At 36.3% G+C, this 18,117-nt stretch overlaps 1 protein-coding gene and 1 pseudogene across 1 annotated transcript; both read right to left on the bottom strand.

The window, feature by feature from the left end:
- Positions 1-4,316: 4,316 nt before the first annotated feature.
- On the bottom strand, positions 4,317-5,877 carry LOC122587869 (annotated as a pseudogene).
- An 8,933-nt stretch (positions 5,878-14,810) lies between these two features.
- On the bottom strand, positions 14,811-17,596 carry LOC122587868. The gene is made up of 3 exons (XM_043760029.1): positions 16,726-17,596; positions 15,607-16,462; positions 14,811-15,525 (listed from the first exon to the last, which is right to left on the bottom strand). The coding sequence occupies exons 1-3, from the start codon at positions 17,594-17,596 to the stop codon at positions 14,811-14,813; spliced, it is 2,442 nt and encodes an 813-aa protein (XP_043615964.1).
- Between the last annotated feature and the right edge of the window lie 521 nt (positions 17,597-18,117).

The following is an 18,117-nucleotide window of genomic DNA, read 5'->3' as shown; positions in this document are numbered from 1 at the left end:
ACCTAAAGTTTACTACGTATAAGGGTAGGAAAAAAAATGGGTGGCCAAAGTTGGAAAATTTAAGAGTTTGATGGTGAAATTTAGAATTTTAAAAAGTTTATATAATGAATAGAAAAATTTTTTAAAAAAAGAAAAGAAATGGTGGCCAAAGTTGAAAAACCAAAAGATTAGTGATAAAAAGATTATTAAGCATGTTCTCAAGTTTTTAAAAATAATTACATTACCATTTTTACATCAATTAATTTTAAATTAATAACCTATACCACTCGTCGTCGCCGTCATCACTACACCATCACCATTGCCACTATCGTCATCGCATAACATTACTCAAAAAATTGGTGATAAAAGTTAGAAACACCTATAGTTTACTATAAGGGTAGAAAAAAAATGGGTGGCCAAAATTGAAAATTTTAAGAGTTTGACGGTAAAATTTAGAATTTAAAAAGTTTATATAATGAGTAGAAAATTAAAAAAAAAAGAAGAAAAAATAAAAGAAATGGTGGCCAAAGTTGAAAAACCAAAATATTAGTGATAAAAAATTAAAAAGATTAAAAGATTATTAAGCATGTTCTCAAATGTTAAAAGTTTATATAATGAGTAGAAAAAAAAAAAGAAAAAGAAAGCAAATGGTGGCCAAAGTTAAAAAACTAAAAGATTAGTGATAATAATTAAAAACCTTAAGAGATTACTATAGCTAAGCATGTTCTCAAATATTATATATAATAATATCATTTTATACCTTTTTGAACATGCTAGTAAAAGTTTTGATTGATATAATGAAAAATATTATAATTAAAAATAAAATATGGATATTAAAAAATAGAAACATAGAATAGTAATGTAAACGGTAAAAGAAAAAACTGGGTATTTAACTTCCATTTTAGCCTACTGTTAAATAATTATCATTCAAATTACTTGTTAAATATAGATTTTAATGTTACGTAATATTTGTTTTTAAGACAATTTCAAATTACTTGTTCAATAGCATCGTTTCGTGTCCTCTATCTGTGTATATGGTTGTTAAGGAACCACTACATTGTTTGTTGAAAACCCTCTAGCTGTGAAAAAGAGGGTTATGTTTTACATTTTAAAATAGATGAGGATAAGTTATATATATTTAGCAATAGATATGGATTCAATCAAAAAAAGCTATTAACAAAACCACAATTGGAGTGAAAGACTTTTTATAAAGGTTGAAGCTAATGACATATGAGGTGGCAATCAAAAAAGGCTTTTAAAAGCTTTTTTCCTTTGGAAATGCTCTTAGGTAAAAGAGGCATAAAACCTTTTTTTTTACAGTCAGTCACCAACTGTTGGCTTTTACGTGGCGATTTTTTTGGGTTGTTACAGTAATTTAGGTAGGTAGGTTGGTGGGTGGGTGAGTAAGTGGGTAGGTGGGTGAGTAGGTAGGTAGAATTTTCTATATATATACATATATTCTAGTATTTGTGCTGATTTCTTCTTTTAGTTCATATCTACATTTGTGTCGATTGTATTTAGTTAATCTAAACGGAAATTGTTTGTTGGCACATTTATATCTAGGAAGTTATTTTTCCCAATTAGTTGTATTACTTTTCATTGGTTGTGTACATTTACTTTGATTAACCCATTCATACGATTTAGAAAGTTTGAAACTTTTTTGTTTTTAGTATTTTGTTTTTATATTTCTCCTATGTTCTATGTTTTTTTGTAAATTTGGGTTTGCATTTACTTTTTTTTTTGTTTATTTATTGATGTTGTATTAGTATGTTGCAAAGATTGACAGTGTTGGCTAAGTTTTTGGTGAGCCGAGCGATAAAATTTGATACTTTGGTACATTGTCTTCTCTCTTATTTGTTACAGTTTTTTTTAAATGAAAAACTTTTGTGATTTAGTTTTTCATTTTCCAGCGGATCGCAAGAGTTTTGCTCGAGGTTGGTCCAAATCAGCACCACTATGGTTCTTTGGAAAGAACACTGGAGGTTGTGTACCGCAGCTTTACGAGACAAAAATTTTGGTATTTTGTGGTTCAGGAGAAGAGTCACAATACTAAGTTAGCTAATGTTCTTGAGCTTTCCCGCGGATGATCTCCTCAAATATAGGAATGCTGAGTTACTTGAATCTTTTTGACCTGCTAAGTGTACCCTATAATTTTTTATGTTTGGTATAGATATATCTATGGGTGATCAAACCATCCCGTAAAAAACCAAGCCCGACCTAGCATGTTAAGTATATGGTCCAGTTCATGAGCCTGTAGTTTATGGAATCCCGATTTACGGGCCAGTTCAGGCTAACCCCCCGAAAAAGCGAGAACCTGACCAACCTGTAGCAACTTTGTTGTTAACGTGTTATATCAGGACTCATAGACTATCACGTAACTTGTTATATTAGGACTTTGTTGTTATATCAAATATGTGGTTCATCTCCTGTTCACTATCAAATTTGAGTGCATGGGTTGCATATATAACAACAAAGTCCTAATACAACAACATATTTGATATAACAACAAAGTCCTAATATAACAAGATATGTAACAATTTATGAGTCCTAATATACAAGTTAACAACAAAGTTGCTAGAGGTTGGTCGGGTCATCACTTTTTCCCAGGGTTAGCCTGAACCGGCCCGTAAACCGAGATTCCATAAACTACAGGCTCATGGACCGGACCATATATTTAACATGCTGGGCCAGGCTCGGTTTTTTTTCGGGCTGGTTTCATCATCCCTAGATATACCTATACCAAACATAAAAAGTTATAGGGTACACTCAGCAGGTCAAAAAGATATAAGTACCTCAACATTCCTATATTTGAGGAGATCATCCCGGGAAAGCTCAAGAACAGCAGCTAACATAGTAATGTGACTATTCTTTGAACCACAAAATACCAAAATTTTTGCCTGCTAAAGCTGCGGTACACAACCTCCACTGTTCTTTCATAGTGGTGCTGATTTGGATCAGCCTCGACTAGAGCTCTTGCGAGCCGCTGGAAAATGAAAAAAACTAAATCAAAAAAGTTTTTCATATAAAAAAAACTGTAACAAATAATAGAGAAGACAATGTACCGGGATATCAAATTTGATCGCTCGGCTGACCAAAAGCTCATCAGCACACTGTATTTATATGTACATTATGCAATTGACATATCTTTTAGTCTTAACAAGCTCTACTTTCTTCAATTTGTTTCATAGGTTGTTGCTATTGGCCCCATTCCTAATGTGATGAAAGCTTTGTTTGGTCATTTGAAAGTCCTCCAAAAGGACAGAAGCTACATATCTCTTGCAAAATAAAAGCATGATGGGCAAGGCAAGTCTTTCCACATAAGTTAGTTTCAAAATTTGAAAGTTGGAACCAGTTTCATAATTAGATGCATATGCCATGTCTGGGGGGATCTAATGTGCTTTTAGATGCATAGCCATTTTTGATAAAAGTTATGACACATTAACCTGAAGAACTTTTTTTTTTTAAACTCATAAATAGTGGCTTTGTTTAATATAATAGTCCAGAAATATATATATATATATATATATTATCAATGTTTTAGTAATAATTATAACTTCTTTTATGAAATGTTTTGAATTATTTCATGCACTTAAAATGATCATACTTAGGGTAACATTTGACACATGACCCATTTTCTATTTTGACTAAAACATGGATTTAGTCCATAGGTAAGGGCTTAAAAATCGTCCGCTCTATGTAGTCAAAATGTCAGCCAGTCCAGTGGTCTCAACTCTCAACAACTTTATTTATAATACCTTCTCCATCCCATATAATTTGCAAAATTTCTACTTTGTATATCTATTGACTTTAATAAAAAGAAGTGAAAGTTAGAGACCAATTTGTGCATTATTTTAGTGCTTTTATCCACAAGGTTCTCTTGTATTAACGTGATTGGTATAAGTGGCTAACATGGGTGGGTCGCTGGTTGGATAACAAGTCAAATTGGGTAAATCTGTAGCATGGACCAAAATTGGTCTGTGTTGGCTTAAAAAAATTACCTTCTACTTTTAAAATTTTATAAATGTGTTACAGTACTAGTATTTTGTGTTTTACTAGAGCAATTAAGGGGTCCTTTTTTCTTCCCGTAGATGCACTTAGGGTGCTTATCCACCCATTTGACCCAAAGTGAGCTTGTTAAGAATAAATATACAGTAGAAACTCGATAAATTAATACTCGATTATTTAATAAACTCTCTAAGATAATATTTTTTGTCGGTCCTGACTCGGGGATAGGGTGCTAAATTAATAATTCGCTAAAATTATAAGATAATACATTTTTGATAATTTCTTTAGACCCCATATAAAATATAAATTAATAATTCCTTATATATAGCATATTACATGAATGATTTATGAAGATTTCTTGAAAAATGACTCAATTGTCTTTTGTTGAAATCAATTTCCCCTTGAATCTCGTCTCTAATTTTCCTTAGCATGGTAAGAACTTTTGGTGTTGTTTTCTCATAGCTCAACAAGAAATTGTTCAATGTGATTGCCGCTTTAATAGCTTTGTTTCGCGAAGGGGGGTCCATTGTAGAACTTTAATCATCTTCTTCATCGATATCATCTTTATTAACTCCAATAACGCTTTCAATAATTTCTTCATCAGTCAACAACTGTGCAACTACATTTTCTGAGTCAGAACATCTTCGACATCCATTGCATTGTGATAACCCAACTCTTTGACCAAATTCTGGAGTTCTTAAGTGCTTTCACCACTTTCATCTGAGTTCTCAAAAGTCATGTTATCTGTTGATCGAAGTTTACAATGATGAAAGCAGTTCTCAATTGTATTTGCACGAACATCTATAGTCCATGCTGAAATTGCAAGATTCATTGCATCTAATACATTTATTTTTGCTGGATTTAGAACCCCTAATTCATAACCCTCCAAAAGACTTCTATAAAATCGACGACGATAATACATCTTAAAAGCTCGTATGATCCCCGCGTCACAAGGTTGGATTTTTGAAGTTGTGTTTGGTGGAAAAAAAATAATTCAACATTTCGTAATCCTTCAATAATTTTTGGATGAGCATGGCAATTATCCACAATCAAGAGAATTTTTCTTCCAACCATTTTTTTTATATAGTGGGCAAACATATTCTTCAAATAACACACCAGTCATCCAAGCTCGTTTGTTAGCACGACACTCACAGTTCAGACTGTTCAAGTTTACATTCTTGAAGCACCTTGGTTTAGCATATTTCCCAATAATCCATAAAGGAAGTTTTTCCAAACCGTCCTCATTACAGCAAATAGCAATAGTTAGTCTTTCTTTGTCTTGTTTTTTCCCTTCAAGCTGCATTGTTGCAAGGGAATGATCCGGTTGAAGTCTAAAAAACAAACCTATTTAAGATCAAAACATGTAAACAATTACATCACTAAAGTATAAAATATAAAATTAAATAATAAAAAAACAACCCTGTTTCATCCATATTAAAGATGTCTTTCATTTCAAACTGATCAACTTTGTCTCTTATGGATTTTAATTTGTCCTCCATGCCCTCTATTTCAACAGATCCACTCTCTCTGAAACGCCGGAAATTTTTAATTCCATATCTTGCTTTGAACTTTCCAAGCCAACCAATAGAAAAAGCAAAGTCTGGAGTATCCACTAGATACATATCTTTCATGAACTTTTTCGCCTTCTCGGATTAGTTCACCTGTCATATTCACATGTTCTTGATATTGAAGAATCCATTCATAGAGAGATTTTTCTAGGTCAGGAAATTTTGCCGGTTTGTGTCGCTTAACACACTTCTTTCGGGAGCAAGTGAGAGATACTCTAAAGACCGGTTAACTGTATTCGATATTGTCGCTTGACTCACCTGCAAATGCTCTTCGAATCTCATCTGTCATTGTTGTTTTTTTCACACCTTTAAGATGGGAAGCCATGTTGTGTATATGATTTGTTTATGTTAACCTATTTTGATCTTGTATTTATATAGAAAATATTTTTAATGTTTATAAAGTGATACATTGAACACAAGAAACATAATAAGGTGGGAGATTCAAGGTTTCTTTCAAATTGGGCCGTTCATTTGATATACATGCATTATATACAATAATTAAGTGGAAGCTTGAAAGGTGTTTGTAAACTAAGTATTCTACTATAAATTAATAAAATACTAGATGGATGTCCGCGCGATGCGGCAACGATGATGATAGCGGTGTGACGGTAGAGGCAACGGGTGATGGTGACGACGAATAAGATGGGTTATCAATATCAATATGTAAACACAACAATCAAAAATCACCCACTTTTCTTTATTTATCAACATGTAAACAAACTTGTCTACCCGTATTTCCAAAAAAAAAAAGAAATGAATTGTAAGTTATTATATACAAAGCTAAATAATCAACCGACTATCGATAATCTTATTCTGGTTTAGTTGCATCATCATGGAACCTCGCTTTCATTTCTGTATATCTATTGACAGCCTCTTTATATCCATTGGTATCTTACCGAGAAAAGCAAATTTACTTTTAGACATTTTAGATATTTTTGAATATACAATTGTGGAAATAAGTAGTTCTACAAAGGGTTTTTTTTTTTCCAATATTAGCCAGGGCATATTTGTCTAAGCAGTTCGTAACAGTTCTTAATGGAAGTATACATGTAATAAGTTGGAGGGTAGATTGGACATTTCAAGTTCTTACTCTCTTAAAGCCAGTTTGCTTTATAAGGGAGTATAGATTAATTAATATATAAATTAATAATTATTAATTTATCGATTAATTAATAACTCTTTTAATTAATAAATTTTGGTGGTCCCAAGTGTATTATTTTATAGAGTTTCTACTGTATATATATATATATATTTCTGGACTATTATATTAAACAAAGCCACTATTTATGAGTTTATAAAAAAAAATTCATCAGGTTATCGTGTCCTAACTTTTACCAAGAATGACTATGCATCTAAAAGCACATTAGATCCCCCCAGACATGGCATATGCATCTAATTATGAAACTAGTTCCAATTTTGAAACTAACTTATGTGGAAAGACTTGCCTTCCCCATCTTGCTTTTATTTTTGCAAGAGATATGTAGCTTCGGTTCTTTTGGAGGACTTTCAAAGGACCAAACAAAAATTGAAGAAAGTAGAGTTTGTTAAGACTAAAAGATATGTCAATTGCATAATGTATCATAGATATGTCAATTTGTAAAAAATGTTTATATCATGCAAAATGAATACGTGGCAACTCATATCAACTACGTGGCACCTATATCATCTGCCACGTGCAAGTTTTTGATTGGTCAGACATGCTTTTTGCATGATATAAACATTTTTTACTAAGTTCGTGCATAAGATAAAGATCGGACTTAGTTCATGCACACTATAACTTTTTGGACATAGTTCATTTTGACACACTAAACCATTTTTAATACACCTATTCTGACACCACTATTGTATGTATGCTAGTACCCGATCACGAACTCACAACCCTTTGTGTATACCCTTTGATGAAGTCGAACCCAAGAAACCATAACCCTTTTCTTTTGTGAGTTTCTGCCGAACCAAAGAGAGAAGAAAGAAAGAGAATTATTTAGGGTTTTTACCTTTCTAATTGTTTTACAAAAACCATAACCCTTATCCCCTTTATATAAGGTAAATAGTTAGGGTTTTAAACTTGGAGAACAAGTTTGGTTTAGGCTTACAAAAAGCCTTGTAAAACCAGCCCCTTAATTAGAATTAGGAAACATTCCAAATTCCTAATTTTCATTTAAGTCATTCTCTTTTCAAAACATTTAATAATAAACGCATATTTAACATTTATGTAACACCCATCATTTAGAAAAATGGATTTCCAAAAATTTTCACCTAACGGTGACAAAGAAAGCGGAACAAACATTTAAAAGTCCAAACCAATAATTTCAGTTTGGTTTATTCATCAAAATGGTGTTACTTGTCCTATCATTGAAACGAGTCTAAATGAAAATCCATCGGTTGCCCAGCATAAAACAATCGATCACAAGTCATTACAATTCATAAACGTCTTACATAATTCAAAGGTGCAGCCACTATGGGTAAAGTATGATCGTTTTCAAGCAATCTACCCATGCCTTATCAACATTTAAAGCTTGCTAAACCTGATGGGACAACACATTTCAAGAAACAAGTCTTAGCTAACGAATTAGCTAAGTAAGATAACACAAGCTTATAAAAACATTTGTCCAATTAAAACTTATTGAAAGTTGTATTTCATCATTAAGGCACATATCATCACAAAACAACTCATATAGCCATAAACATCATTCATATAGGATCGTTCGTCTTAGTTGTGCCTAATCATCTTTTCATCATCACATATAACATCATTTCAGGTGTGACATAAGTCACACATATCATATAAGGTGTAAGTTTGTGTGTAAGTGGTCATAAGACCTAACGGGAACCTCACACCCAAACGGATGGATAAGCCTTTCAACGGTCCATCAATGTCGTTAAGGAATGGCAAGCCAATCTAGGAGTAGTCTGTATGTGCAAAGACATTGGTGGGTAATCACTCCACCCGGAGATACTCAAACCGTGTAATTATGTTGCAAGGAGCCACCCAAGCAACTACATATACGCACTCACCGGGCAAGGGAAAGTACAGGTTTAGCTTAACACTTTCATATCATATACGAGCTCGACTTACATCACATATAGTTCAGGTATCCACATTACCTAAACATAACACATATTCATCTTTTACATTTGGGCCCTTAAACGTGCACGTGACATGGAAACTTAAAGAGTCTAGTGAACTAGATGAACAAGCCACACATTCATGCACATTTCAATAATCATCAACATGTGTCACATTTCAGTACATCGCAAGACATTACATGTCATTATATCACATATCATTGGGACTGCATTTCAGGTCTTAATGGTCAATTACATTGCCCATGTAACCTCCCGTGTAATCCCGAAAACCCATAAGCAACAAGATATCGTTAGGAAAGTTTAATTATAAAAACCCTGCTTTTGTTGAACCCTCAGCGTATAAAAGTAGTTTATCTTACCTCGTAGAAGCGTAAGCAAACGATAACTAAAGTTATCGTGCAAAGCAAGTATTCCCGACTACCTATAACAAACATAGGACGAATCAACGAGTGTAAACGAGGCTATACGACCTACATCCATATATGTGTGTCGAATAATAGTCTTTGTTGACTATTTCCTCTATTTGTAGACTACTAGTCTATTTCTGACTACTTTAATCCTTTGTAGACTACTATACTCTTTTGTAGAATATTTTCGCCATATGTAGACTACCTGACTCACTTATAGACTACTTGACTCTTTTTGTAGACTACTTTCATATTCTGTAGACTACTTTCATCTTTTGACTATATTCAGTTTTGTAGACTACTTTTGGCATACAAGACGACCAAATGAGAGAAAACTTAGTTCTTAACAAATGTAGGGGACTCAAAGAACTTTTCAAAAATATAAGATTCATCTGCTAACTCATTATTCTAAAGGAGATGCGATTTTTGGAATATGACTGAATTTTCAGACTTATAAACTCTTTGATTTTCAAAAGATCTCGACTACCAAACATCCATGGAAATTAACCATGACACCTACAGTTCATATACACCCAAAATATGATTCAATTGACACAAGAAATCATATATTGATTCACGGATTCATTAAACACATTTTACAATTGATTTGACACCCGATTTGACCTAAATCAACTCTCAAACATAATCGAATCCAAACCGAAACCCTTTGACCAAAAATGATTGACATAATTAGATCAAAAGAATGTTAAATCAGAAGGGAAACATCATATATACCTGTAGATGATTACGGGGATGAAATATCTAGGCCAAAACTCTATCAAATCACCTTAAATCGGAAGAATTGCACAAGAATTGATCAAGGCGGTTAGGGTTTGATAAGAATGAGGGAGAAACTAATTTTGATTGTAATTAGGGCTTTATTAACCCTTAATCCCGTTTTTTATTCCCACCTACGTCAAAACTAGTCCCTAGACTTCCTTGTGGCTCATTTTAGGCTAAAATACCTATAGGGAATACTTTCAACACATTAAGCACTTCAAACACATCTAAACATTAAATCTTCTAGAGACTTAATGGACACGTTGTGTTGACTTAATGACTCAAGTCAATCATTAATTAAAAAGTTTGGGATCCCCGAGTTTACTGACTGACTAAGATAGGAGAAAGCAGAACCAGACTGCCAACGATCTGACCATAGAGAGTCCTCATCTTGTAGACCCACTTTCAGCTAATAGGAATTTCTTTCTGCCTTTCTTGTCTCTAGTCATAGGGCTCAACTCAGTGGGTGGGCAAAAAGGGGCTAGTAACAATCGACTCTTTTTTCCATTCATAAAAAAATAGAGGAGAGGAGGAGTCTAGCACTACACCAATAATTGACAAGCTGAATAAGCCAGGTCAACTTCACCCTCTACTGCGGATGGAATCGACCTAAGAAAGAGAGACTAGACCAGGTATGAAAAGAAGGGATCAACAGGTCTTGACAGAGCCTGCATTTTGATCCGTCTACGTACCTACAGGAGGATCCGCCTTTACCAAACAGCCTTCCCCACCCCACTACGGGCTTTGTATTGCGATATAGATCTGAACCCTTTCCCGGGAAAACAAGTTATGGGTGTTACAATTTAACAAACGTTTATTTAATTATTTCGTGAACATATTAATTAATATATTACATTAACATATTAATTAATTACATAGTGTATTTATGTCAATACGTGTGACCCCGTAGGCTTAAATATTTCCCGGACATGCATTTATTTAACGTGATCATATTCCAACACGTACGCCAAATCAAATTCAGATTTCCAACGATCAGAATAAGAGACTTCACCATCATTAACATGCTTTAATGGCAACGACATAAGATTTGTCTCACCCATTGGGATCCCAAGAATATCACGAACAGCCTCACGATCAATATTGATGGACCCAAAATCAAAACTCATCTTCAACCCTTCTGCATCTAGTTTATCAACAACAAAAAAGCCTAAAGAACTGGGAAAACTGTCAATTTTATATCAAGAAACCTACCAAAACCCATCTCTTATAACTTTTTTCTGTGGTTCTTTCAGGTTACCAAAACTCCAAAAAGCAAATTAGGAGATGTCCTAATCCTAACAGATGGAAGAACATCTACTTTCACCTTCTACGTCCTTTGTTTAACATTGACTCCTTTTTTTAGAGTTTTCTTGGATTTTTTTCTTAACAGACTTCGTAAAAACCATTCATGCGGTCAGTGATGCGGTTTGCTACATCTTCCAAGGTAAAGTTGACAGTAACATTAGCACTAGGTTCAGTAGGTTCAATAGTTGGTGCGACCTTAGCTTTTCGTCCATGTTTAGCCCGCATTCTTCCTTATACCCCCTAATAAGATAGAAATATGAACTCGATTACGTTTAGCACAAGTCTATAGCTCCAAGCACGTAGTACGTTAATAAATGATTGTCGTTAGCACAATATATGAACAAGAATAGTCGTCGGTTGCATGATAAGGATCTATAGTCGTATAAGCTCTAAGGCCTATAATCGAAGCACCAGAACGTATGTCTTAAGAGAACGAGTGAACTAGAACTGATATAACCGAAGAACGAGATTGCACGAAGTTCTTAGTAGAGCTCTAAGAAAAGGATGACGCCTTTAATGATACACTTTGAGTCCTAGGTACTCTATCCGTAATTAGATGTAGTTGATCAGGTTACATCTAATGAGGGCAAGAGTACTTACCACTCAAACCGGTCATGTAAAGTGGATTCAAGTTATAGCTCGAGTTTTCCTTAGGATAAAGCTCGGTGTTCACTATAACCATGGCTACTGATACCAACTTTCACACCCCGTTAAAGCGGAATATACGGGATGTACAGATAAGCACAATTGCACACAGTACAAGTTCCAACACAGCCAATAACATTAAGAAGATAAGAAGTATAATAGTTATTACAGAACAGGGGGTATACTCAGAATAGATAATATTCAGAAGACAGAACAATTGTCTCAAAGTACTGAAGTCTTGAACTGAATAAACAAAGGAAAGCCTTCACAGCTCCTGGTCTTGAATGCTCGAATAGTCGCCAAATGAGATGAGCGTAAAGAGGAAGACTCTTATGCTAAAAGATCTACTAGTCTAGCCTGAAAAACATGTAAGTTCAAAAGGTCAACTACAAAAGTAGTTGGTGAGATTCACATAAAGTACTATTTAGTATACATATAATTAATATGTAGAGTAAGAACAAGGTCATAAGATCTGTACATTTAATAAAAGTACTTTGCAATAGTAAGAACAGTACAAGAACAATTAATGAACTATAGATGTATTGTCACTGCTAACCCGATTGGCCAGAACTGAACTGTAATGTACGATATGCTCATAATAATCAAGTAAGTCAAGTAAGATCTAGATCAGAACAAGAACAGATAATATGCATCCTCCAGAACTTCGGAGAATGAGGGTGGGCCTACCCTAAACAGCGTTGTCCATAATTATCTACGGTTCAATCCCTGAACTGTGGGATATGAATCGATAGCAGTGAATAAGAACTGAACAAGAACAAGTAAGAACTAGAACATGGTAAAGAACAAGTACAGTAGTATATATGTATTTAAGGATCTTGCCCATTTAAGACTTAAATACCCTTTTTAAATAGTTAAAAATCATATCATAAGTATCTTACAAGATCATAAAATAGTGCGTAAAATAGTTCAAGGACATATATATTAGTACAAAATAGTTTTCATGCTTTTCAGTCCTCGATAAAAGAACTTGAACAAAATGTGTGAAAGGGGGATTAGTGAACTCACAGTGATCTGGTACAAGCATAATTTATAAGCACAGAGATAGATAAGTTATATCTATCAAAATCCAAGCACGTCTTGATGGAAACCTAAGTACAAGTCATTGATCATAAATAAGTACGCATATTAGTTCATGTGATTAATTAATCATTGAAATGTCCTTGATGAACTGATGATTTAGCCCTTGATGATCTTTGAACGTTTTGACTCAAAATGAGTTTGAATGAACTTAGGTACTTAAACTGGACTTGATCTGAACGTCTTTGAACTCACACACATGTAATTATAATGTTAATTAGTTGAACATGTCTTTAATAACGATCTTTAGCCTTAAGAACTTAGTTTGGTTGTTCATAGAACTTGCACTTTAATGATTAAGATGAATCATGATTTTAATGTACTTTGGTCAAGGACTGAGCAATGATGTTTGTACAGCCTTTGGCGTATATTATTGCAATGTAATGAAGCTAAGAACTGGTTTAGTGGTTAAGTACAAGATCTAGTTGATTTAAGTTTGTGCAGGCCAAGTTATAGAACAAGATCGTTTTAGGAACACTGAACCAAGATCGTCCTAGGAACACTAGGACCAAGATCGCCCTAGGAACACTAGACCAAGATCGTCCTAGGACCAAGATCGTCCTAGGGACAAGATCTTCTTAGTGCCAAGATCTTCCTGGTGCCAAGATCAATTGTTTGAGCAAAACCAATCTAGAAGATTAGTTACCCAAGAAATGTGTGTTCCCCAAACACAACAACTTCGAATGAACAGCCAAACACACCAAGAGCCTGGGACGATCTTGGGGAGATCGTCCTAGCTCAAGAACAGCCTTAATAAGTACAAGCACAATAATGAATGTCTAGATCGATTTTCAGGACTTGTTGGGACATAGCACTAGTACAATATACTCAATAACACTAACTAATAACACTTTTAATGATTCCAAAAGTCAGATGTGAAGCAAGGATCTCGGTCTGACACGATTGATAAAGGGACGCCGTACTTGGTCACAATATCTTCTATGTAAATCTCAGCGAGTCTCTCCAATGAGTAGTCATCACGAATTGGAAGAAAACGAGCTGATTTCGTGAGTCTGTCTACTATCACCCAAATGGAGATATGATTGTCTTTTGTACGAGGTAGTTTCATGATAAAATCCATGGTAATATCTTCCCACTTCCACATCGGGACTTTCAATTGTTTCAATAAACCGGAAGGTTTCTTATGTTCGATCTTAACTTTAGAACATGTCAGGTATCTGCTGACGTACTCGTAGACCTCTCTTTTCATGCCAGGCCACCAATAGTCTAGATTCAGGTTCTTGTACATCTTGTTTGCACCCGGATGGATCGAGTACCTTGAACTGTGAGCTTCCTGCATGATGATCTCTCTAACACCATTAACTGCAGGGATCCAAACTCGGTTCCTGAACTTCTTGACTCCTTCGTCATCAACTTCAAATTCTTGAGCGATTGGGCCTAACCGTTCTGCCTTTAGGTTTTCTGGCCTCAATCCGATCTCTTGATCTGTGATCACACGTTGTCTTAAGTCTGTACGATCTGCTCCTTTGATAGATAAGATTTTGACTCGTTCTTTTCTGCTTAGAACATCAACTACTACATTCGCCTTTCCAGGATGATACTTGATGTCACAATCGTAATCACTTAGTAACTCCACCCAACGCCTTTGTCTCATGTTCAGCTCTTTCTGATTATACACGTGTTGCAAACTCTTATGGTCGATGAAGATAGTACATTTAGTCCCGTACAAGTAGTGCCTCCAAATCTTTAGGGCAAAAACAACTGCTCCAAGTTCTAGATCGTGGGTGGTGTAATTCTTTTCATGCCCTTTGAGTTGTCTAGATGCGTAGGCGATCACTTTGCCTCTTTGCATCAGTACACAGCCTAGTCCTTGATGTGAAGCGTCACAATACACGACGAAGTCTTCAGTGCCTTTAGGTAAAGTTAGAACGGGTGCTTCACACAATCTATCCTTTAGGGTTTGGAATGCCCGTTCTTATTGTTCACCCCAAATAAAGTCTCTGGTCTTTTGAGTCAGTTGAGTCAAGGGTAGTGCGATTTTAGAGAAGTTCTCAATAAAACGACGATAATAGCCAGCCAGTCCAAGGAAACTACGAACTTCAGTAGGAGCTTTCGGAGCCTCCCACTTTTTAATTGCTTCAATCTTGGCCGGGTCGACATGAATGCCTTGTTCGTCTACGACGTGGCCAAGGAACTGTACTTGACGAAGCCAGAACTCGCACTTAGAGAACTTAGCGTACAACTTCTCATCGCGAAGGAGCTGAAGAATGGATTGTAAATGTTGTTCATGATCAGTGTTTTTTTGAGAGTAAACGAGTATGTCGTCGATGAACATTATGACAAATTTGTCTAAGAATGGACGACAGACACGGTTCATTAAGTCCATAAAGATCGCTGGAGCATTAGTCAGACCAAATGGCATAACGAGAAATTCGTAATGACCATAACGAGTACGAAAAGCTGTTTTTGGGACGTCACCATCCTGAACAGGGATCTGGTAATAACCCAAACGTAGATCAATTTTAGAGAAGTACGAAGCACCTTGCAATTGATCAAACAGATCGTCTATGCGAGGTAGGGGATACCGGTTCTTAACGGTTAATTTGTTCAGTTCACGATAGTCTATGCACATTCTCATGGAGCCATCTTTCTTCTTGACGAATAAGATTGGTGCTCCCCAAGGAGATGAACTAGGATGAATAAAGCCTTTGCTCAAAAGTTCTTGTAATTGATTGGACAGTTCTTGCATTTCAGGAGGAGCTAAACGATACGGTGCTTTAGCGACTGGTGCTGCACTGGGAACTAGATCAATATTGAACTCGACTTGTCTAACAGGTGGGATACCTGGTAAGTCGTCAGGAAAGACATCTGGAAAGTCCCGTACAATGGGGATGTCTTGAACTTTCTTTTCTTTAGCACTTTTATCGATGACGTGAGCTAGGTACACTAGATGATCTTTCTTGTCCAAGTACTTACAGAATTTCATGGCTGTGACGATCTTAAGTTCGTTCGTGGACTTGTCGCCTTGCACCATTAAGATCTCGCCGTTCTGGAGCGGTAAATGAACTGATTTCTCGTGGCAACAAATAGTCGCGTGGTGTTTGGATAACCAATCCATTCCCGTGATAATGTCAAAGCTACTAATCTCGACAGGGATTAAATCAATTGTAAAGTTCTTGTCTACTAAGGTCAAAGGACAATCTAGAGCAATTTCGTTGGTACCGTACTTTTGGCCATTTGCATACTCTACCACATATTTGTCATTTAGTTTGCCAGTTATCATGTCAGTCTTAGCTTTAAAGTCTAATGCAACAAAGCTACGTTCAGCACCGGAGTCAAATAGTACAGAAGCATAATGATCGTTCAGAAGAAAGGTACCTGTCACAACCCGAGGGTTCTGACGAGCTTCCTCAGCGTTCAAAGCAAAAACACGGGCGTTGGCTAGGCCTTGCTGGTTTTGCTGTTGCTGATTGTTCTGCTGGTTCTGGTTCCTTGGCCCGCGTGGATAAGCAACACGCTGAACTTGGGCGTTCTGGTTCTGGTTCCTTTGAACTGGGGCAGCAGGTGGTAGTGGAGGTTTGAAGATTTCTGACTGGTGGATTCCTGTTGACTGGCGGTGGGTTGTTCCTGATCAGATTTGCTGTGATAGCACTACAGTATTTGGCCATGTGCCCAATTCCTTGGCACTTATAGCAGACAAGACAAGCACCAGTGTGATGCAGATTGCAGCGAGTGCACTTGGGATAAGCTCCAGAGTACCTTGTCGGTTCAGTCGCTGTGGTCACCACATAGTTCTTCAAGGTCTTCCCCTTCTTGCTTGGGGGTTCAACTTTCTTCTCCACTACTTCTTCAGCCTTCCTTTTCCCCCTTATCAGCATTTTCAGTCAAACCTCCTGATCTGATTATGTATTTGGTCAAGGTCTTAGCCAGCACAGTTGCTCTTGACATGGTCTTAGGGCCTTTACTAGTGAGGTCACGGCGAATCTCTGGAATCAAGCCCCAAATGAAACGATCAATTCTCTTCTCTTCAGTAGAAGCTAAATGTGGTACAAGTCTGGAGAGCTCATTGAACCTCAAAATATACTTCTCAATCTCCAAACCTTCCATCTTCAGATCCCAAAATTCTTGTTCCAATTCTTGCAATGCATCCTTTGTACAGAATTCAGCTCTCATCATCTTCTGAAGTTCTTCCCAGGTGTAAGCATAAGCGGACTTCTTGCCAATAATGGTGACGATGCCAGTCCACCAGGACCTAGCAGCTCCATCGAATTGGCTGGTCGCGTGCTCCACCATCTTATCCTCAGAAGTTTCAGTGTGGTACAGGGCTTCTTCCATATTCTCGAACCACATCAACAGTTCTGCAGCTCCTTTCTCCCCTGTGTAGATTGGGTGTTTGCACTGAGTGAAGGTCTTGAATAGACACCCTCTGCTTCGGGTGGCTCTGCCTTCGGTGGTAGCTCGAGTGTTGATCTGACTAGCACCATTAGAATCACTGTTCACTTCCTGGTTCTGTTCAGGTTCTTCTTGAGTTCTCTTATTCTGAGTAACTCTGGTGGCTCTGGTAGTTCTAGTACCTTCAGTTAGTGGGATTTCCAGGATTTGAGCAACTTGAGTAGCAAGATTTGGCATTATCGCATTCATGCGGTCAGTGATGAGGTTTGCTACATCTTCCAAGGTAAAGTTGAGAGTAACATTAGCACTAGGTTCAGTAGGTTCAATAGTTGGTGCGACCTTAGCTTTTCGTCCACGTTTAGCCGACATTCTTCCTTATACCCCCTAATAAGATAGAAATATGAACTCGATTACGTTTCGCACAACTCTATAGCTCCAAGCACGTAGTACGTTAATAAATGATCGTCGTTAGCACAATATATGAACAAGAACAGTCGTTGATCGCACGATAAGTATCTATAGTCGTATTAGCTCTAAAGCCTATAATCGATTTACCAGAACGTATGTCTTAAGAGGACGAGTGAACTAGAACTGATATAACTGAAGAACGAGATTGCACGAAGTTCTTAGTGGAGCTCTAAGAAAAGGATGACGCCTTTAATGACACACTTTGAGTCCTAGGTACTCTATCCGTAATTAGATGTAGTTGATCAGGTTACATCTAATTAGGGCAAGAGTACTTACTACTCAAACCGGTCATGTAAAGGATCACCTCAGAGTGGATTCAAGTTATTGCTCGAGTTTTCCTTAGGAAAAAGCTCGATGTTCACTATAACCATGGCTACTGATACCAACTTTCACACCCCGCTAAAGCGGAATATACGGGATGT

This window comes from Erigeron canadensis, chromosome 2 (genome assembly GCF_010389155.1).
Source record: "Erigeron canadensis isolate Cc75 chromosome 2, C_canadensis_v1, whole genome shotgun sequence".
Classification (NCBI taxonomy): Eukaryota; Viridiplantae; Streptophyta; class Magnoliopsida; order Asterales; family Asteraceae; genus Erigeron; species Erigeron canadensis.
Note: the sequence above shows the minus strand (reverse complement) of the source record. Positions and strands in the feature narration are given on the sequence as shown.

What these genes read in the sequence shown, in the direction of transcription:
- LOC122587868 (XM_043760029.1), bottom strand. Translation starts at nt 17,596, where the DNA reads ATGTCGGCTAAACGTGGACGAAAAGCTAAGGTCGCACCAACTATTGAA. An exon ending in ATACATAATCAGATCAGGAG is followed by an intron (nt 16,463 to 16,725) that starts GTTTGACTGAAA and finishes AAATCTGATCAG; the next exon opens with GAACAACCCACCGCCAGTCA. An exon ending in GCACCAGTCGCTAAAGCACC is followed by an intron (nt 15,526 to 15,606) that starts GTATCGTTTAGC and finishes TATTCATCCTAG; the next exon opens with TTCATCTCCTTGGGGAGCAC.